The 22,947-nt window shown below is 46.1% G+C and overlaps 1 protein-coding gene across 1 annotated transcript in view; it reads right to left on the minus strand.

The window, feature by feature from the left end:
- The window catches only part of Scfd2 (sec1 family domain containing 2), a 319,505-nt gene that overhangs the window by 20,664 nt on the left and 275,894 nt on the right, over positions 1–22,947 (minus strand). The window contains exon 6 of the mRNA XM_028859298.2: positions 12,011–12,156. Within this exon, the coding sequence (XP_028715131.1) occupies positions 12,011–12,156 (146 nt within the window). The remainder of the gene's footprint in view (positions 1–12,010; positions 12,157–22,947) is intronic.

A 22,947-nucleotide genomic window follows, 5' to 3' on the forward strand; every position in this document is an offset into this window, starting at 1 on the left:
TTCCTGAGTCGTCTTCTCTCACAGACTACTGAGCCACCTTCCTCCAATCCCACTGCTGTTTCTGCTGCCCCCCACTCACCTGGCAGTGCATCGGGGTGTTCAGCACAAAGGTGTCCCCTCCCCACACTTTCTGATCCATAATCACTCCAGGAAAGCCAGCTTCTAGCAGGGCACTGCCGAGAGGCAGCTTGTCCTGAGCTCTCTGTAGCTCTTTACATGGGGCAAACATGAGGCGCCATAACCATGGTTACAGATACCCAGTGGACTAACCTCGCCTCTAGCTTGGTCTTGCTTTTCTTATAGGAATCCTGTGGTGGTATTGTGTTCTCCAAAACATTGTGTACTCTAATAAATTTATCTGGGATCAGAGAACAGACAGCCACTAGATACAAAGGCTAGAAAATGGTGGCACTCACACCTTTAATCCTAGCATTCCAGAGATAGAAATCCCTCTGGATCTCTGTGAGTTCAAGACCACATTGGAAATAGCCAAGAAAGCCAGCCTTTAATCCCAGGGAGTGGTGGTAGAAGGCAGAAAGATATATAAGGCGTGAGGACCAGAAACTAGAAGCATTTGGCTGGTTAAGCATGTGGCTGGTTAAGCTTCAGGCTTTCCAGCAGCAGTTCAGCTGAGACCCATTGGGATGAGGACACAGAAAACTCCAGTCTGAGGAAACAAGACCAGATGAGGATCCGGCGAGGTGAGATAGTTGTGGCTTGTTCTGTCTCTCTGATCTACCAGCATGGACCCCAATAACTCACCTCAGGTTTGATTTTATTAATAAGAACTTTTAAGAATCCTGCTACAGAATCCTAAGTTATTTTTCCATATTCTGAGTCCCCTAAAATATCTCAAAAATGAAGCAGTGTATAGATTAGCAACACCACGTTTCACCACACATTTGGGAGGGCTAGTATTTGCTCAGTGGAAGATCCCAGCCTCTTGATAATTATTGGTCAGTGAGACCATTGTACACTGACAAATTTCATGATTAATGATCATGCTGAGTGAGCACTGGGCAGGAACACTGATAAGGCAAAGATACAGCTATGGGCCTACCTTGCTTATAACTAGAGGAAATCGGATCAAAGTTACGGCAAGATAGGTTTTCTCTTACAGACTTATTTATGTGTCCACCATGCCTTCAGAGGCCAGGGTGGGGTGTGCGTATGATTCCTTGGAGTTACAGGCATTTGTGAGTCACCTGACCAAGATCAATTTTTAAAGACTCAGGCTGAAGAAAACCTGAAAGTTCGAAAACATGTTTTGACTTGGCCCTAGGGTATCAGACACTGTCAGGTTGGGTGAAGAGGAAACTGTTTTTTTTTTTTTTTTTTTGGTTTTTCGAGACAGGGTTTCTCTGTGTAGCTTTGCGCCTTTCCTGGAACTCACTTGGTAGCCCAGTCTGGCCTCGAACTCACAGTGCTGGGATTAAAGGCGTGCGCTACCACCGCCCGACGGAAACTGTTTTAATGAATAGAAAATTAGTAATTCAGTAGTACCTATCAAAACTCAAACTGCATCTGACACAGCAGTTCCACTCCTAGCAATTTATTGTTTTGGCTATGTTCATGCATGAAAATGCACTCAGAAATACCACTTATTATTTGAAGTAGAGAAAGATGAGGGGCCACTGTCTTAGTCACTGTGCTATTGCTTCGAAGAGACACCATGACCATGACAGCTCTTACAAAAAGGCATTTAGTTGGGGCTGGCTTACGGGTTCAGAAGTTTAGTCCGTTATCATGATGGGGGTGGACATGGCAGCACATGCGTAGACAGGGTGGCCGAGAGTTCTACAACCAGATCCACGAGTAGCAAGGAGAGAGAGAGAGAGAGAGAGAGAGAGAGAGAGAGAGAGAGAGAGAGAGAGAGAGAGAGAGAGAGAGGAAGAGAGAGGAAGAGGAAGAGAGACTGGTCCTGGTGTGGGCATTTGAAACCCCTAAGCTTACCTCCAGAGACACATTTCCTCCGACAAGGCCACACCTCCTAATTCCTGTCACTAGGGAGTATATCACTACTCCCTAATGACCAAGCCTTCAAATCTACGAGCCATTAATTCATTTCCATGGGGGCCGTTCCTGTCCAAACCATCACCGGCACTCAAGTGTCCACAGCAGGGGGGCTGTTTCATAAGTGAGGAATGTCTCTCTGGAGGAGTGCTGGGAACAACAAGAGAGGCCCTGTGGTGACTGGGTTGAAAGCAGGGTGCAGACCGGCATGTGAGGGGAAGGTACCACGCGAGGAGCACGCGTGTGATGTGCTAGCGATTACACAAAGTGGCAGGGGAGATGACAGCTTGGAGCTGCTGAGAAACAAATGGAGAGGGAGGAACATCTGTCTCCAGCAGTGACTGAAGGCGGGTGCCAGGCCAGGGACGCAGGCAGGTGCAACTCTGTGTTGTGCGCCTTTTGTTTGTCTACAGCAAACCATCAATACAAACAGACCCCTTGTTGCTTGTTAAAAGTTAAAAAATTATTCATGTATGGAAATGAGATTGAGGTGACGCACACTAAAATGTTAATTCTGAAGTAGCAGGTATTTGTATTTGTTTGCTTTTCTTTCTATGTTTTTCAAATTAATAAATTAACTTATGGATTTGTATAATAATCTAATAAAAATTTTAAGTAGTTAAAAAAAAAAACAGGCCTTCAGTTCCATTGATACTCTTCCTTACATAAACAGTGTGGAGAGCGAGGCTACCTACCATCAGAGCTCTTCTGGACATTTCTTCTCTCGGATGCTCGATCTTTAAAACCCTTCCCTCAGGTCAGTCCTTACCTCATCATCACTGCACTGTCATCCAAAAGCACACAGCTTCTCCTCAGGAGGCAAACTGCTGCGTTTTCTTTGCTGTGACCAAAGACCTGACCAGAAGCAACTCCTGGGAGGTGAGGCTGACTCTGCCTCCCAGCTCAGGGGATCTGGGCACACAAGGTAGTCAGAAGTGGAGCAGAGTCGACGGGAGGCGCTGGGCTGGCTGTCCCCTTCCCCTTTCATTCCATCTGGGATCTTAGTCCACAGGAGTGGGCCACCCATATTCAGCTGGGTCTTCCCTACTTTCTTAAGCAATCTTCCCTGGAAAAACCCTCACAGACACACCCGTAGATGTGCCTCATCAACGCCCCAAAGCTTACTAATCCAAGCTGTCCGCCATATTTTCTTAGTCATTACCGTAACAGACCCAGGGGTCAGTCAGGCACATTATCAGCTGACTGAAAGACCATCCTCCAGCTTGCCATATGGCTGGGGTAGCTGCCTTTCCAGTCTCTGGGCCAGGAGACATAAGCAGAAGTATCCGTGGGGTTTTCAGAAACATGCCTTTTACAATGGAGACATAGCCCTGTCTTCGATTTCTCTGTTCTGCTGCATGGGACACAGGGATATTCCGAGGGCCACAGGGCAGAGACTGGAGAAGCTGTGCTCATGACCTACAGGGCTGCTAAAACCATGACACAGACCGTCAACAAGGACCACTACACATGAGAAATAAACCTCGTATGTTAAGTAACTGGTCTCCAGATCACTGTTACTTGCAATTGAAGTGCTGATACAAAACATTACAGGAACAAAAGACAGAAAGGACCATTCCTTCCTTTGAAGAGTTAATGGTTATTTGTTTGCTTGGTTTATATAAAACTGGCTATATAAAGCAACTTCAACCAGAACAACAGAGAAATACATACAGGCTGCCACATTAAGAGAGAAGAAGCCGGGCGGTGGTGGTGCATGTTTTTAATCCCACACTTAGGAGGCAGAGGCAGGCAGATCTGAGTTTGAGGCCAGCCTGGTCTATGAGTGAGATCTAGAACAGGCAGGGCTATACAGAGAAACTCTGTCTTGAAAAACAGACACACACACACACACACACACACACACACACACACACACACAGAGAGAGAGAGAGAGAGAGAGAGAGAGAGAGAGAGAGAGAGAGAGAGAGAGAGAGAGAGAGAGATAGAGAGAGATTATACCCCATGACCTATACAAAATGAAGTAAGGTTGTTGCCGTCCATAGGGTGTGCTTACCACAGGAAGGAAGAACAATGGCTGGGGGAGGGTTCAGTCCCTGGTGGGGGTGGTTCTGACCCCAAGCACTGTACTGTGCTCCTCTCTCTTAAGGCAGAGTGTGCTAGGGCTGATGGGATTGTGCTCAGGACTCTAGAGCCCCTGGCACGGATGGGGATTGGTAGGAAGCACAGAGGGAAAGCATGGACACTCTTCTCTCTTCTCTCCTTGCTCGCCTTTCTGCTCTGCTGTGAGGCTGAGCGCTGGCTGTGCTCGCCGGCTGGGCCGGCTGGGCTGGCTGTGCTCGCCGGCTGGGCTGGGCTGGGCTGGGCTGGGCTGGGCTGGGCTGGGCTGGGCTGGGCTGGGCTCCCTTGGAGCAGGGCTTTGAAGGCATCGCCTTCACTCTTGATTCTTTGTGACTGCTGTGCATCACTGGGGACAGCTAAAGTCTTTCTTATTTATTGAAAGTAAACAAAGCACCATGCACTTCTTCTCAGCCAATTACTTAGAATGTGGAAATAAACCATAGTTAAAAGTACAAGATACCTAGGACATCACACAAATCCGGAAGAGCCATGTGCACAGTTTTCTACTGTCTGACACACACTTGTGACATGAGTCTCTCACACTTTCTGGCTGCAGCCTCTCAGACTCTACTCTCACACGACAATACTTTGGACTCAGTGTGTCTCTTTAGAGATGGGACAGCGACCGAGCTCTAAGCTCTTCCTCCGTATGCAGTTGTGAAAGGCTGGCCTGTGACTCTGCCAGCCACACTTGTGCTTTGCCAGCTGAGTCTAACTGAGGAGGGGGTTGGCAGGCAGCAGGGACCAGCAGGGACCAGCAGCGACCAGCAGGGACCACCTTGGGTCTCTACTAACGCTGATAGCTTTCTCTTCCTTTCATGCTGACTCGCAAGCTTGTTGTGGCTCCAAGAAATCACCTTTCCAGTATAAGCCATCTATAGGGTTCTTCTCTTTTCCATTTTCACTTATGACCACAGCATAGTAAATAATAGAAGTGGTGGCTATTTTAAAAATGAGTTCATGAGCTTTGCCACAGAAACAAGAGATAGGAAAATTCCTGACTTGTCTATGAAAGCAACAGAGAACAAAAGAACCAACGCTCACACATGTAGAGAACATACTTTGGGGAGGACCGCCTTGGGTAACAGCGGTACTTGTCCTTCCCCTGCCTGGAAAGGCCAAGGCTCTCGGTGTGGGCTCTGATGATGTGAACCTGGCCTCCCTCCCAGCCACTCAGGTGATTTCAAGTCCCTGGACTAAGCAGCTTTGCAGGAGGACTTCCCCTTTGTGAAGCACCATGCCCTTCTCAGCCATGGGCCAGCAGAGGGTGGCAGGCAGGGTGTCTCTGGAGTGGCACCCACATCTTTTCTAGGTGTTACAGAGTCACAGAGCAGCTGTGTGGTCTGCTGTAGAGTTAGTTAAACAGGTCCTCACTTGTCATCTATTCTTTGCTTCTGTTGAAACTACTAGGAGCTCTGGGGAGCGGTGGCTCTGTGTGGCAATCCACTCCCCTCTGGTCCCACACGGGAGTGGTTTCAGTATTCCCAGGGCATCGCAGCCCTGCACTGGAGACTATGGTCATCTTTATGATGAGATGAGACTACAACAGCGGGTCCAAGAGAAAGGGGCAGCACGCACAGAAAAATGTCACAGGCCCGGCAAGAGAACGTATCACGTCCACCCATATTCACTGACTAGAGTTGGTCACGGGTCCACATTCACCTGCCAGGGAATCTAGAAAATGTGGTCTTGCTTGTTCCTAGGAGGAAAAGGAAATGGGGTTCAAGAAGACACAGCATTGTCTCAGCCATGGACACATTAAGGATGAGATGGAGTAGTAATTTCACTCTTTCCTCACTTGTCTGTGTGGGCAGAGGATTATTAAAGCCTTTGTGCCCTCTGCACAGGAATTTGACTTCTGCTTAACTTTCCAGCTCTGTTTCCCTGGCAACCTGATAAAGAAAGAATGTCAAGCTAGGAGACAGGCAAGACTGCTAAGGGCACAAATGACCCATGCGTGGTGCGTGGCTGCAGACTGGGGGAACTACAAATATTTGATAGACAGCTAGCACTTCGGGCTTCTCCAGGTCCGATGACTCTTGAATAATAATGGGGAGTCCCTTTGAGGAATGCTGGAACTACAGAGTTGCGGCTGAGAAATTAGCCCCTACAGGGGATGGGGTTTCCAAGCCAAGGGAAACCTCAGCACCAAACAGCTCCCAGATCACTGTGTGGACTGCCCCACGCCTCATGGTGCTCAGGGAAGGAAAACAACCACTGCTCCTCTGACTATTTTCTGGTTCTGGGCATGTTGGCACCAGGGGGGCTGTGACCACAGAGCTGGGCCTGCTGTTAGGCCCAGAATGCATGACATCCGTATTATGATTAGAAGCTTATAAAGATGCCTTCATTTATAAAAATATCAGGGAAAAAGTATGTTGAGGTCAGAATAATGCTTTGGCTTGAAATATTAGTATATTTGCCTTTATATCAATTCACTGATTGGAGAATAAATAGAAATATGCTTATAATAAAATGTAAATATGTAAAAATGAAAATTATATATAAATACAATAAAAAAATAAGTATAAAATTGGAATCAGTTTTCCATTGGGGGAAAACTGGTTTCTCCTCTCCCAGCAGGTATCAATTGGGGTGGGGCTTGGTGTCCACTGCAGTATGTTTTCAAGAACAAAGTGGGCTTAAAAATATTATAGTTAAAGAAAGTATGGAAAACAAAATACTAGTGTGTGTCTTGTTAGTTCTGTGGTAGAGATAAGGTGTGGTTGTGTCTAGAAACCTGAGCTGAGCTCCCGAGGAAGGGGACCAGGTACACAGTGATTTCTAACATTAAATATTATAGTCTAACTCCAGTGTCTTTGGAATTAAGTATCTGTTGCCAAGGAGACCTGAACTGGTGCCCAGCCTCAACTCTTCAATGAGGCCGCTGACTTTGCTCTGCTGCCTGGTGCTGGGGGGCTGGAAACCCTCGGTCCTGGCTCTGAAGAAGCATGCTTCTCTCCTTTCTACACATGACACCATGTACCAGCATCTTAGGAAAACTGGGCTCATGGAGGGTGTCTAGCTTGTTTCAACTCCACACTGCATAGGGAAACATCTGTTCTGAAATGCTGGCAGCTTTATGAAGCAATTCCATGCCTATTTATTTTGCTTTTTGTGAGACTATGATCTTTTTTCTCCTTTCATCTTTTTAAAGGAAATGGTTTGTTTGAAGATCAAAAGTATTTCAATTTATCTGTTCATCCATTCATCCATCCACCCATCCATCCATCCACCCATTTTTCCTTATATCCAGAAGCAAATGGTTCCTTAAAATACTGAATGCAGTTTTTTCAACTTCGATATGAAGAAATGAAAGCCAAGCTTACTCAAGAATTTCCTTGAATTCACACTCCAGTTAGAAGTGTCTTTGGGACAATGTCAAACTTTCGGGTCCTTAGTTTAGCTCTGTTTGGTGCCAACTCCCCTTACCCTCCAAGGCAGTTGAGCAGGTCCGGGGTTGGGCAGATATTAATACAATTAGAGGGGAAAACAGAGGCTGGCTTAGGATATGGACAGCTGTTGGCTAAAGCTGGGGGGTGCTGACGAAAGAGATGGGGCCCAACGACCGCTCAGACAGCCTTACTTCCCCGGGGACGAGATGAATCAAGCCTCCGTGGGCACTGAGGCACTAGACTTCCTTGTCCAGCTGCCAGAGGCATGGAAGAGGCCCACATCTGTGCTGCATTGACTCCAGCACCTCTGCCTCGAGGACTAAGGAACCAACAACTGTCATTATTCTGGAGCCAGATGGCATTGGACCGGAGCAGCCTCTGAGGTCTGTGTCCTACTGTCCTCATGGAGGGCCATGGTCCTGTCCTGGGCAGCTGGTGTTAGTGGTCTGTGACCAGAGAGCCAATGTGTCCTTTAGGGGGCAGACAGACAGTGTCATAGGCCCATGTTACTTTTAGAGACCCATGAAAAAAGGCCTTAATGTTTTTGTTGTTTTCTTGGTTTTTTGCAACAGGAGGAAAAAAAGAGCTTACAGCTCAAAGTCATGTTTTGACCTAAAAATGGTGCATTTTCTGGGTGGCTTTTTATTTTTCCTGATGGTACTACAAGTACTTACACAGTAAGTCCTGTTTGTGTGTCTGAGGCTATCACAAGAGCTGGACTGGCACTAATTCTCCAAATTCTTAGAGCATCTTTGTGAGAGTGTGTCCTTCTTCTTCTTCAGAGGAGGAGGAATTGGTCACAGAGAGGTAGTGACTCGCCTGACCTCACAGTTAGTAAGAGGCACAGCTGGGCCACGACCCCAGGTACTAGCATCTACACAGCTGCCTGTCTATCAGCCCAGAAGTGGCAGGTACAAGCGATACCCACAGGCCCACAGAAGAGCTGCTTCTGGTCATGTGCTATGATCTTCCAGTCAGGAGCTGCAACAACCGCCTCCGTGTTCCCATCCCACAATGTCCTGACTGGATCTGGTCCTGGCTCCCTAGGACTTCTGCATGTCAGGTCTAGATCCTCTTCTGCTCCTTCCAGAGATTTGATCAATTCTTTCATAAATCATGTTCACCTTCAGGTGAGTGGAGTGCTATCTGCACTTTGCATATGGACCAAACTGACCTAAGGGAAGCGGACAAAGATGAAGTGAAGGTACCTCCAGTGCCAGCGGGAAAGGGGTGACTCAGAGACTGAGCATGTGCGTACATGAGCAGGAGAGAAGGCGTGAGGAGCCTGGTGCTGCAGGACTCAAGACTCGGGGCAGAGAGGCCAGAGCACAGTGCAGGGCAGGTGGGGACAGGAATCCAGGGCGAGACCAGGGCTCGTCCTGTCCCAGGTGTGCAGGGACATCTCAGCTAGATTTTGTGTGGGGATAACATGCTCCCTCAAGCTAGGGCACCAAAGGCCAAATTGGAAGAAGAAAAAGGCAGAAATCTGCCTGGTGTGATATGCAGCTTCCTGCTGCTGTGAGAAATACCTGAGCGAAGTCAACCCACGGGAGGGAAGCTTGAGTTTGGCACACAGCTTCTGAGGGGTGTGGGTGTCTGATGGCTTGTGGTGAGGTGGTTCATTATGGCAGATGTGTGTGGTGGAAGAGACGCTTATTTTCTGGTGGCCAGAAAGTGGGATGGGGTGGGGGCGCATGGTCTCGATGTATCTTTCAGGGGCACACTCCCAGTGACCTCTTTTCTTTAAGGAGGCCTCACCTCCTAGAGTTTTCACCTCTCAGTAGCACCATCAGGAGAGGACCAAGCCTGCAGCACAAGTGCATTTAGGGACATTGAAGGCCAAACCATGAACCCCGCCAGGTCCCGTCTTCAAAGCCAGTGTGGCTCATCGCAGACTCTAGCCTATAGCTGTACTTCCCGCTTCCCTGCCTTGTATTGGGGTACAGCCTGTGAGCTCAATGAGATGACGTGTTACACTGAAGATGTTGTCACCCCACAAACGTTTAATGAGCACCTCCTACGCATAGACCCTCTAGACCCTGAGGATGGGACAGTGGACAACACACATCAGCATCCCTTGCTCCCACGGGACTCACAGCTGTATCTTTACATTCTTTAACAACAGCTTGAAAAGCCAAAACCGGGTGAAGATGGCTGATAATCCTGTCTAAAGGGTTTGCTTCAGGGAAACAGAGGAGGATCTGCTCTCAGAGAAGTAGAATGACTAGTCCAGTGTCACACAGTAGGAAACTCAACATTCCTTCTCGTTCTTCAGTCTCTTCCTGCCTCCCATAAACCTGCTTCTTACATTTTCCCCTACACTTTTTAATAGTTACTAAACATAAACTTCTCTGTACTTTTAATTTTATATTTTGTTATATCCTTTACAAAATTAGAATAATGTTTCACAGAGAGATCCACCATGTTTTTTTCTCGCCCAAAGCTGGGACTCCCCAAGAAGTAGAGCCTGAGGCAAGGATTCAAAGGCAGCTGCATGCAGCAGACCTGCCTGGCTTCATTTATTTTTATTTCTACTGTTGTGGAGTATTTCACTACGTTTACATTACTACTAATTTCATCCTCACAGTGTGCACTCATCACCCCATGCATCCCCATTTGTCCCCTGCAAATACTGGGGAGTTCTATTACGTGTGTTGATGTCCCCGGCTTACTATAAGGGGACGGATACTCAACATGGAAAACTTCACTTCCTGAAGCCATGACTGCAGGACAGAATCCGGAGGCCTGAAGAAATGGCAGCATTGGCAGACGGGGAGTCAGAATCCGAGTAGCTCATCAGTGTCCTTATCACACCCATGATTCATAGCTAATCTGTGTTTATGTGAAGTTGGCCAAATCAGTGCCCCGGTGATGGTCATGAAATGGAAAAAACCTCATTAATTTTGTAGTTTATTTTCTCTGCCAACTATTGCAGCCATTTGCCTTCTGACGTTCTCCAGTCTAAATTTCATCATACATCATCTGTTTCAGCATGTCTTTTGGAACTAGTCCACAACACAGTATTTAGAATTGTTGATTTTTTTTTTTTTTGATTTTTCAAAACAGGGTTTCTCTGTGTAGCCTTTCCTGGAACTCACTTGGTAGCCCAGGCTGGCCTCGAACTCACAGAGATCCACCTGCCTCTGCCTCCCGAGTGCTAGGATTAAAGGCGTGCGCCACCACCGCCCGGTGAGAATTGTTGATTGTTTTGAAGGGATAAAATTGCACATGTTTGGTGACCTGAGTGACATGATCTATATCCTGTGGTGGTCGTGTTCTCAGATTTTTTTTTTTTTTTTTTTTTTAAAAAGGATGGGAAACTCTGCAAGTACCAAACTCTATGGTCTTGATATCTTGGTGGGTGATTTTGGATGGCCATCAGCACTTTTAATCAATACTTCTAGAACCTCTTTGAGAACCAATGTACATAGAGTCCTGACTGCAAAGACTACCTCCTGCCCATGGCTACTATGTATATGTGGCAAATGACTCCCTTTTGGAACTCAGGCCAGGCTTCTCTGGTCTCTTTGCTTTGGAAAGCAAAGGGGAGACCAAGGCCAGGAGTGCTCATCAAGTGTCAGCTGCTGTAGGAACACCCAGGAGGCAGAACGGGGATTCTGCTGGGTTGTCACGGGGGGGGGGGGGGGGGCATTCACTTATCTCTACATGCACTTAAACAGTCATCAGCCTGAGATGAGCTCCTCACTGTCACAGCTCCCGACTACGGCACAGGAACGTCACCAAGAAGCCTCAATAGATAAGTAGATGTTACCAGAGCCATCATGGGGAAGTGGAGGGCAAGGGTCCCACAGCCACACCAGTGATCTTGTTTGTCACCAGGGACCTTAGCTCAGACTCTACATTGACCACGAGGAACTTCCGGGCTCCAGAGCACCAGGTGCCTTGGCTCTTTGTACTTCCCTTGGGAATTCCTGCATGGTCTCCCATTCAGGGTTTCACAGCCTCCCCCATCCTGGATTGTCATATCATCTTTCTACTCAATGGTCAGTCCAAACAGTCTCTGTAGGTTCTCCTACTGTCCTTAGAAAGCTGCAGGGGGTTTTTACTAACAATCGCTTCTCTTGTCACAAATTTTCCTTTCCCTTCCACAGTCAGTTAAATCCTTGCTTTATATCTCACTGATAATGTTGATAAAGGACCAGAGCTAGACAATTAGGACTGTGTATGTAAAGCCTGTCCCTCATTTGGAACCAACAGCAGCTGGGCCCGAAGCAAAGGCCTTGCCTCAGGCTACAATCTACAGCGGAGCCAGACCCGTGGCTATAAACAGGGGTGATTTCCAATCCAGTTTTCACCAGTTACATTAAGCCTGGGGCACAGATGAATTGAGAGGCTTTCAGACTTAGTGGAGCCCCAAATGGTCCATTTAAAGGGAACGTGGGAGCCCATCTAGAATGGAACCCTTATTCTAAAGGGGTTGAGGGGAAACTTCCTTGTGGCCATGGCCTCTGAATCCTAAAACACAGCAGCAGACAGATACTGAAATCACGCACACTCACCTGATGGGTATGATTTCCAGGGACATACACAGACTTAAACTGCTTCATCAGAGTTCTAGCTCCAGCAATCTCTTGGAGAGATGTGAAGACATCATTCACAGCAATTTGAGATTTGGCAAATGTCAGGTTAATTGCAGAGTCACAGCCTGAAACAGTCCAGAGATATTTTCATAAGTGAGCAAATCTTTAAATTAAATTTTCCTCATGACAGCTTGAGCTCAATGTAGGAGTCTGGAATTCCTTCAGCCCTATTTTTCCCTGGCTGTTTGCTAACGGGGCTGCTGCAATCATCCATGAGTAATGGGACATGAGTGTGAATGCTTTGGACAGAAGTGGGAAGTGCCTGGCACCACAGCCACTGGACTCAGACAGCAGACTGCGGAGGCTCCCGAGGGACTTTGACTCTCAGACACTGCCTTGGAAAACCAAGAGGAACCTAAGGAAGACAGGAGTGAGCGCTGCGACGAACGTCTGTCTGTTCTCCACTGACAGTTTCCAGAAGGTCTGACAACAGGATGGAGAAAGAGAGCAGCCACACCGAGAGTGGAACCAGCTGGCATGGACAAGTTCAAAGTGATTGACTGTGCTAAATGAACAGGGTGCCAGGACCATTGAAAGGGAGCAGCCCAAGCTAATAAAAACACAAAGGTGGCCATCACTCTCCCTGATCGACTACTCTTCTGTTAAGTATCCATCCAGGAGAGAAATAATCAAGGATAATACAGAGGTTCACAAAACATGGATACATTGAGGGCACTCATCCTCAATTCATTGATACACCAGACGTGACAACTCATCACCTCTCATGTGACCCCCGTGAGATCACAGGTACAATTTGTCCCCTTTAGAGCATGAGAAAACTGAAGTGCAGGTTTAGGTACTCCTGTGAATAGGCACTGCCATGGCCTTGCATGTCCACTCAGTCATCCAGGCCTCACCTGTAGGGTCCATAGTGCCTGTGTGGTCTGCTGCCCATCTGGAACACCTGCCTGCCTTTGCGTCTGTCTATGTCTCTGTCTCTTCCTGTCTGAGCTTTCTCTGGTTGCAGCAGCTTGGTGGGCCTTCATGTGGGCAGGCTAGAAGTGTTGGGCGCTATATATCCAGAGAAACAACCTGTACTTTCTCTTCCCTCATGGAAATAATTCTGAGTGATGGCTTCCACTGCCATTCTGAGGGGGCTCAGCTGCCCCTTAAGAACTGGTTCATTAACATTGTATTCCTTCCTTCAAAAGAGTGGTCAATGATCAGACACAGGCAGCCTGATCCATACCCTGACCTAGTCTGTAACTCTGACATGTTTTTCACATACCATGTAATTCTCCATTTAAAGTGTTTACAACCCAATAGTTTTCTGCACATGCATAGACATACAACCATTACCCAACAGTTGAGTTCTGAACACCTATATCACCCCAACAGGGAACCCTAAATCTGTCAGCCTGTATCTCGATTCTTTCCCTTGCATTCATCAGTCTGCTCTTTACTCTATGGGTTCACTGACAGGACATTTCATATAAATAGATAGATATGGCCTTTTGCAGCTAGCATCCTGTATTTGCTCTGTTTTCGGGGTTCATTCAGGCTGTAGTACATATCACTACTTCATTTCTTTTTACTGCATGGCTATAGTGCATTCTACTGTATCGATACACTACATTTCATGTGTACCTACCACACCCAAGGCAGAAAACCTTAGAAAGAAAACAAAGTTTCTCAGTTGGTAGGCACTTGGGTTGTCTCTGTGTCTACATTATCATGATAATTCTGGCAGTTTGCGTGGACAAGTTTTCGTGTGGATATGTACTTTCATTTCTCTTGTGTGCACTTACTGGCAACTCTGGGTTAATCTTTGGAAGAATGCCAGATCCGCACTACTTCCCAAATGACTCGCTACTTTACATTCCCACCAGCACTCGAGGAGGGTTTCAGTTTCTCTACAGCCTTGTCAACATTTACTATATCTATTTTCTCCACCATAGTTCTCCAAATGGCTGTGAAGCAAGGAGATACTTGTCAAGTTTGATAGTCAAGGAAATTGTTTGGGGAAGGAAGAGGTTGAGTCAAACAAGCTTAAACTAAAAGAGGATACATCCAGCATACACAGAAGCATCCAATGGGCCCCAGCTGCATCCATGCAGAGAGATGGTTGGTATGTGAGTGGCTGACCCATACTCTTAATTAGTTTGTGGCACTGTGTGTGGTAACCCTTAAGGGTAGGCAAAATTCCCTAATATATACTTGTTTCCAAAATTCCCCAATAAATATTTGTTTCCTGGTTTCCATAAATGCCTGACTTGTGTCATTAAAAAAAGCTGAACTGTGGCAGAGTGGTTTGAATGAGAAATGTCCCCCATAGGCTCTGTATTTGAATGCTTGGCCCTCCAATCGTGGCACTGCTTGGGGGAGGCATGGAACTTTTAAAAGGTAGAGCCTTGCTGGAGGAAGCATGTCACTGGGGATGGGGTTTGGGGTGGGGGAGCTGTCATGATAAAAACGTGATCAGCTAGCTTCCCATTCCTGTCACCATGCCTGCCTGCTGTCATACTCTTCCTGCCATTACAGACTATCTATTCTATCCCTCTGTAACCAGAAGCCCAAACAAACCCTTCCTCCCTAAGTTGATTTTGGTCATGGTGTTTTATCACAGCGCAGAAAAGTAACTGATACATATGGTTTTTACTAGTTTTGCTACAATAAAACACTAGAGGCTGGAACCTTATAGAGAGAGTTTCCATTATAATCTTAGATCGATTTAGCCTCTGGTGAGGAGCCTCTTGGCATCATGATGAGAGAAGGTGTGAGGGGACAGATCACATGGTGAGACAAGAAGCAAGGGCAAAGCCGGGTGGTGGTGGTGCACACCTTTAATCCCAGCATTCGGGAGGCAGAGGCAGGCGGATCTCTCTGAGTTCGAGGACAGCCTGGTCTACAGAATGAGTTCCAGGAAAGGCACAAAGCTACACAGAGAAATCCTGTCTCAAAAAACCAAAAATAAATAAACAAATAAAATAAAAATAAAGAAAGAAAGAAGCAAGGGCAGAGAGAGGTCAGTCTTATTCTTTTCACAATTCAGTCCTTTAAGAACTCTTTTTGCAGAACCAGAACTGATCCCTTCTGGCAAGTGTCAGTGACCTGTTGACCTTCCCCTGTCTCACCTCTTTATGTTTAACCACCTTGTCATCTCAGCACCCTGGGGCTTGATCTTCCAGCACGGGAACCTTTGAGGACAACCCACACCTCACCTCACAGAGGTGAAGACCAGTGTGAGAAAACCTCTCTGTGTTCGGTAGACTTTGTGTGTATGGAGGACTCCAGGGGGTGTGGAAGGAAGTTGATGGAGAGAATGCAAGAGTCCACACAAATCCTTGGAACAAATCCATGGCAAACCTCGTGGAAAGAGGAAACCTGTAGCTTTCTGAGATGCATGCCTGTAACTTCTTCCTGAATCCTGAAAAGATTCAAAACTAGGAGAAGCTGGACTGTAAAAGGGCAGTGTGGAATAGCCTCCTGCCCTGGTTGCTATTGGTACTGAAGCTCAACCTGAGACAACACAGCTTGTGCATCGTTATCAACAAAAGAGGGAAGGCCAAGGATGTAGCTCTTCATTCATGAATGAGGGTTCTTTCTGTAAACCCACGTAAGGAAATTTGTCTATCACCTATCTGTCAATCAATCTATCATCTGTCATCTATCTATCTATCTATCTATCTATCTATCTATCTATCTATCTATCTATCTATCTATCTATCTATCTATCCTCTATTATCTAATTTATCATTTTAGATTATTCATTACCTTGTCAAGGAACAAAGACATGAAGACAAGGAGAAAGAAACATCCCTAGCTCTAATACCACACAGCATGTTCTTAATTCCCCTAAAGGACTAACTAGTAGACTAATACTTAATGTAAAATAACTCATTTTCTGTAGAACTGAAAAAGTCAGTCAGTTTTCCACACAGCCCATTTTAATTTGGGGGAAGAGTACAGAGGAAAACATTTATCAACTAGGCAGAGTTTAGTATGACGTCATCTAGGTTGAGATGATTTACTGAAAAGTCTAGACTATTTGGGGAACTTGTGTATTATGTATCAAAGTTACGGCAAAAGCCATGACCTCACATGGGTTAAGGGCAACTACAGAGCAGGCTGGTTAACAGAAGTGAGTATGGGTTCCTGTGAAACTGAACTTCAATGAACCCAACTGAACAACAGAAACTGCTGGAAGGAAGAGAGTCCAAACTTTACCAATAAAGTGAAGATCTTCTTTAAAAATGTCTACTGTTCAAACCGCCCTTCGTACAGGGTCGTTTCTGTTCTAACTGCTAACCCTCCCCAATTTCCCTGTTCTCCTCACAGCATGTGTCCTGGGATGCACTTGGTCTGGGGACAGTAATAGTGAGGGATTCACTTCTAATCACCCTTCAACCATTTTTCGTAATTTACTTCATTTTCACTGTTTTACATTTACTTACCGAAGCCATATAGTAAAAGTTGCACACATAAAATCTTTCCAAAACAGGCAAAACAAACAAACAAACAAACCGGAATGGGACAAAACCAACAAACAGCAAAATTATCTTGCATTTGTTATCATCATTGTTATTTTTAGATCTGGTTGTATTGTAATGAAAGAGAGAGAAAGAAAGGGTGAGGATTTGGTGAGTGGGGAGGTGGGGAGGAGTTGGGGAAGGGGAAACTAACCATAATATATTATATTAAAAAAATCTAAGTTCAAGTAAAAAAAATTTCAATTAAGGGTTTGTTGCTAAGTATAATGACTACATCTATAATTTATGGCCTTAAATGGCTAAGGCAGGAGAATTACAAGTTCAAGGCCAGCCTGGGCTACATAGCAAATTTCTGGCCCAAAAACCGAAACAAAAAAAAAATGATAAAACAACAGAAAAAGAAACACAGGTCAGAAATATCAGTGACCAATACAAGCTCCTCCACTCATTTCCTTGGTAGAGACAGGGTTCAAGGTGTCTCTTCAATTGCAGATGAGCAGTCCTGTAGACACCAGGATTGCCACCATTCCATGTTCTTACTGCAGTTAATAGAAAAGAGGGGACATGGACACAAAAGCTGATCATGGGATGCACAGTTCCCTACATTATTAGCAATCTCTGTTCTCTGATGTCCATTCTAGTTCAGTGGTTCCCAACCTTCCTAATGCTGCGACCCCTGAATACAGCTACTCATGCTGTGGTGACCCCCAACCATAAAATTATTTTCTTTGCTACTTCATAACTGCAATTTTGCTTCTGTTGTGAGTCATCATGTAAATAGCTGTGTTTTCCAGTGGTCTTCGGTGATCTCTGTGAAAGGGATGTTCACCCACTAACGGGGGTGAGACCCACAGGTTGAGAACCACCGTTCTCATTGCCAACCACACTAAGAAGAAGTTCGTGTACATTAGCACATCTGTTCTCCACAGAAAGCCGGCGTGGTAACATGGTAGTAGACATTATTTTACCATTCTCACTTTGCAGATGGAGCAAGTGAGCTACTGGAAAGTAACAGAAGGCCACCCCGGCAATCCATGGCATAGCTAAGAGTTAAGCCATCTCACTCCCAAGGTGGCTTGCTCACCACTGCATGATTCCATACATGTTAAAAGCATGCAAACAAATGAAAAATGAAAAAATACGCTTAGTTCATCTTTATACTAAAGATTTTTTTTTTTTTTTTTTTTACAATGCAGTGGTAAGTGCCTTTCTCACTGGGAAGAACAGGGCCTGCCCTAGGAGTAGACATTATGGGATGGTTTGCAGCTAGACCCAGGTTTTTCTTTCTGGCCATGCAAGGTGTGAGCCTTTCCCAGGCTCGCTGCTCAGCCCCTTTTGAATCTGTGATCTGTCATGTGCCATATTCAGTTACTTCTAACACTCCCCGGACAGCCTGCTCCATTCCAGTTCACTTGATAACAGTGGGTTTTTTTTTTTTTTAAGTCAACTCAAGTATATGATTCTAGGCCATTTTCATTTCAGCCCCTTCGTTAAATAGCTAATAAAGCAGATGTGGGTGCCAGCCTTTAGCTGAGCATACTCTGTATACTTCGGAGGCCTACCTCTTGATAAGGGAGGCTCCGAAACGGGCAGCACCGAGTTCTTCTAAAATGGGGGACGACCCACGTCCCCACACTGTCTCTCTGTGGAGGGCTGGTGGGTCTCTTGGGCAGTGTCTAGTTACTCCTTGGAGGAACTGAGACAAAGCTCCTGTGTTGCCACCCCTCGCTCTGCTCTCCTCTCACCCTTCTCATTTACTCAAGGCTCATTACTTCAGCAATGGGAGAACAGCGGTTTCCATAGCCCTGAACCCTGGAGTGACGGCCCTTTCCAGCCACAACACTGTGGGAGGCGTGGGTCGCTTAATGGTCTCCTGGGATGGCTGAAACGGCTCACCCCTCCTCGTTTGGGGTGGCTGAGCTGAATTTTCTTTCCTTTTCCCAGGGACCAGGCTTGGAGCTCCCTGGTTCTTCACAAGATACTGGCTTTTCACATGTTTGTCCTTATTTCTCAGGCATTCAAGAAAGTGAGGCACCTCAGATAGGAGGTTGTGCCGGTCTCGGCCGGAGTTGAAGTGGCCCTTAGGTAGGCCCTTCAGCACACACTCGCACACCTGTGTGCACATGCACTCGTGCTGATCAAACACACAGCGTGGGTACTTGTGCAGTTGGAGACGCTGAAGAGAAGGGGAATGGCTAACTGGGTTTGAAATCGCTCCTATTACTGATCCCATTCTCCTTAAAGGTCTACACATTCCCCTAGGCCCTTGAAACCCATCTGGGAAATACTGGAGTCAAGAATATACGTTAAGCCTGACCAAAAGGCAGTTCTCCTCCAGGTCCAAGCTGGTACCCTCATCCTCGGACTGCCCGGGAGTTTTGAACTCTCAGCCCATTTTCTTGTTGCATCCCAGCCACTGGGCTCTCAGCAGGCTCTAAACAGCAGGGGCTCGCCTCTGTGAGGTAGTTAGAGGAAAGGTCATCTCAGGTCTGACACAGCGAAAAGGGTCAGAGCACCGAGAGGTCATGACCTCCCTCATCCATCCAGCAGGCTGACATTCCCTTTTCTTTCTTTTGAAATGATTGCTTTTTTTAACATGGAGTCTTTTCTTGGGGTTCTCACAATAATTCTTGGTAAATGAAAGCAAAACTTAACAAAGTGAAAACCAAATAAACTTGGAAAATGACATGACATTTGAAATCTTCTAAATTTGAACTGGATAAAACAACCCGTGGGGAGGGAGGTCTCTCCTGAGCAGGTGAGCCAAAGAACAGGCCTAGTCCTCTCTCCAAGCCTTCTTAAGATGGACTGGAGAATGGGAGATTGTTGAAAATGGGAATCATGCAACCTGATTTCTCATATACATGTCGGTAGTCATTTGTCTACCCACCCATCTATCCATCCCCCAATACAAACATATCCACATATCCACATCCATCCTTCCAAATAGAAACGTGCACACACATATCCATCCACCCAAATACAAATGTGTATACACACATACCCACATCCAGCCACCCAAATACCAACGTGCATACATACATATCCAGATACATCCCCCAAATACATATACTCAAATATTTGTATCCATATGTTTACTTACCCACATATATACAAGTATAATTTTGTTTTAAATTAACATCTAGCTGTGTGCATTCACTAGTCTTTCAGTGTCCTTTGTTTGGGCACTGTCTGCTGCGGAGTTCTTTTCTCACAAACCATTATGTCTTGCTAGGATTTTCTGACGACCATGTAAGTGGACCATAAGCTAAGGAAGCCCATAGCGCAGTCAGAGGGCAGAATTCTTGCAGATTTTAATGTCTCACTCCCCTCCCCAAACCTTTTGCAGTAGCATCATTCAAACTTCAAAAGCACTTTTTTTTTTGTTTTTGTTTTTGTTTTTTCGAGACAGGGTTTCTCTGCGTAGCTTTGCGCCTTTCCTGGAGCTCACTTGGTAGCCCAGGCTGGCCTTGAACTCACAGAGATCCGCCTGGCTCTGCCTCCCGAGTGCTGGGATTAAAGGCGTGTGCCACCACTGCCCTGCCTCAAAAGCACTTTTTAAGAGTGACTCGTCTTTAGAGACTTTTGAAAGCATTCAATTAGGTTTGTCACTGAGGACAGTTTTTTTTTTTTAATTTATATTTCATCAGTATGTGAAAACATTTAATTAAATATTGCAGTTTAGTAACAAGTACAACCGACAGAAGCGGGCTTGAGGACATGCACAGTATGACTTTCCAGAAGCATACAGCTCCACCACGAACAGCAGCCCTGTGCAGACACATGGCCGAGGCTTTAGAAAAGGGGCCGGGGTTGAAGTCTTGGCTTCTGTCACATTTTATATAGCGATAAAAGAATGCTAGCAATTCTGGTGATGGGGTCATGTGGAGGTTGGTTAAGAAGGTGAAGGATACATGTATACACATGTAAAGTTGTGTCCATGTGTATAATACACATGTATTTCTGAGGGCCTGCATTATACTACCCAGGAGCTCTGTGTCGTTAATCTCATGTTTAGTGATCTAGGATGGCTTTAAAGTTCCTATACGGCCGGGCGGTGGTGGCGCACGCCTTTAATCCCAGCACTCGGGAGGCAGAGGCAGGCGGATCTCTGTGAGTTCGAGGCCAGCCTGGTCTCCAAAGCGAGATCCAGGAAAGGCGCAAAGCTACACAGAGAAACCCTGTCTCGAAAAACCAAAAAAAAAAAAAAAAAAAAAAAAAAGTTCCTATACATAAAATTGTAATCTGGGCCGTCAGGTTCCAGGTCTCACAGGGCCACTTTTCTCCTTTGTTGCTCCCCAAGTCCTGGAGCTGCCCGTGTGGCAGGGCTCCTGCATAAGTGTAGTGGCAATGACATTATGTTTGTATGAGCAAATGAGGCTGCCTAATAAAGTGCCAGCCAGAAATACAAATGTCGAGGTCACAAGGGGGCTCAGAGTATAATCAGACACCCCCCAAAGGCTGGCCTTCTCGAAGGCCTTCCGCAACCTTTCCCTCTGGCTCTGGAGTCTACCAACCTGAAGCCCCTCTGTCACGGAACCTTGTCCATTGTCCGCAGTCTCTTAGACCATTCATTATCGGGACTCAAGTGATAGAGGAGGGCGGGAGACAAGAGGGTCGGAGACAAGCTCCCATGGGAGTGGGGACGCTGGGCTGCCTTTTTTTTTTTTTTTTTTTCTGCTGGTCTAGAATAGTGCCTGGCTCAAAGAAGACAGCTGCCTCCTGAATAAGTGAATGTGGAAAACAGAGAGACGAGTGGGGAAAGTTCTGAATCAGACCAAACAGGCCGTAAAGCAACAGTACTGATTTTCTTGGGCCGATGATAAATTGTCCCTGCAGGAAATTTCAAACAAAGAGCTCCAGGCTGGTTCTGAGCAATTGCAGGCTACCAGGGGAGGTGAAGCAACTCCCAAAAAAGCTACTGCAGAAGAGCAGATTCAATTGGCAGAGAAATTCTGTTTGTCTGTGCAACATGAAAAACTAAACCACATTCCCCTCAAGTATATACAGATATCTGACAAAAGTGTTTTAAAAAGAAAAGAGAATGATAAATATGGATCTCAGAGAACTGGTTACCTCTGGAGAGGCTGAGGGTGGGGAGGTAGGCACTGAGCAAAGGAACAGGATAGGAGGATGGGACTGTGGGTACTTTTATTTAATTATGTTTTCTAGGATGATCGCGTGCGCGCGCACACACACAAAAGCATTTACATGTACCAACTATCATCTTTAAAAGTAAAACAAAAACCAGTTGGACTACTTTCTAAGCCTCCAGCAGATTCAGCTTTTAAAAATAGCTGATTAAAGGAATGAAGAACAGCTGGAATCTGTTATTATTAGGCAGGTCTGGGATGCTGGTAGACGAGGGGAGACTTGTATATTCAGATGAGAATATGAAATAGTTGCACACGGCTGCCCAGAATTCTAGTCCTAGTTCTGAGGCTTTTACCGTAGGGAAGGGAAGGCTCGGCTGGCAGCAATATTCTGCAGAACTTGCATATTTAAAAAATATATTTTTTAGCATGTGTGTGTATGTGTGTGCATGAGTGTGTGTGTGCGCGTGCGTGCGTGCGTGCGTGTGTGTGTGTGTGTGTGTGTGTGTGTGTGTGTGTAGTTCTCCCATGTGTGCAACCAAGAGCCAGAGGTAGTTGGTACTGGGCGTCTTGCTCCACTTTAGATTTTTGAGATAGGGTCTCTCACTGAACTTGTATTGGCTACACTCAGTACACAGTGAGCCCCTGGGATCAGCATGGTCCCACCCACCCACCCTGGGGGTCCCAGGCACATGACTCTTCCATATGGGGATCCAAATATCAGGCTCACATGGCAAGTACTTTAGTGGAAGAGCCATTGCCCCAGCCCTGACTTTTTAGAGATAACTTCTTGTGGCAGGGCACAGAGTCAAATGGCCAGAGAGGCCCAGAAAGCAAAACTCCTGTCCCAGGTAGGCAGAGGGATTGGTGGCCCCCAAACCCAACTTCTGTAACGCTTCAGAAAATATCTAGGCCAGAGCAAAACAGACAATTCTAGACTACCATAAAAACAAGCGGTGTAGCCCCAGTTATTTCTAAACCTTGCCTCCAAGACGCCTCCAAGAAACCTCTCCAAAGTGGCTCTACTGAAGCCATAACTGTACCAAGCCAGTTATCGAGATTTTGTGTAGCTGAATAAGGGTGAACCTCACAGACCACTTGATGCAGCGTCATGAATACAGTCTCACATGTTGGTTGTTACATTGTCTGTCAAATCAACCAAATGCACCACAAAGAGATCTGGAGTTCTCCACTCAGAGTTTGAGTCCATGTGGTTAAGAAGGTGGGCATCAAGCTTCTAGTCACACGTATCATCTGACCTACTGGCACTGTGGCAAAGCCAGATCTCTTTCCTATCATGTTGGCTTGGTCCCTTCCCCAGTCACAAAACTTT

Source organism: Peromyscus leucopus, chromosome 10, assembly GCF_004664715.2.
Source record: "Peromyscus leucopus breed LL Stock chromosome 10, UCI_PerLeu_2.1, whole genome shotgun sequence".
Lineage (NCBI taxonomy): Eukaryota > Metazoa > Chordata > Mammalia > Rodentia > Cricetidae > Peromyscus > Peromyscus leucopus.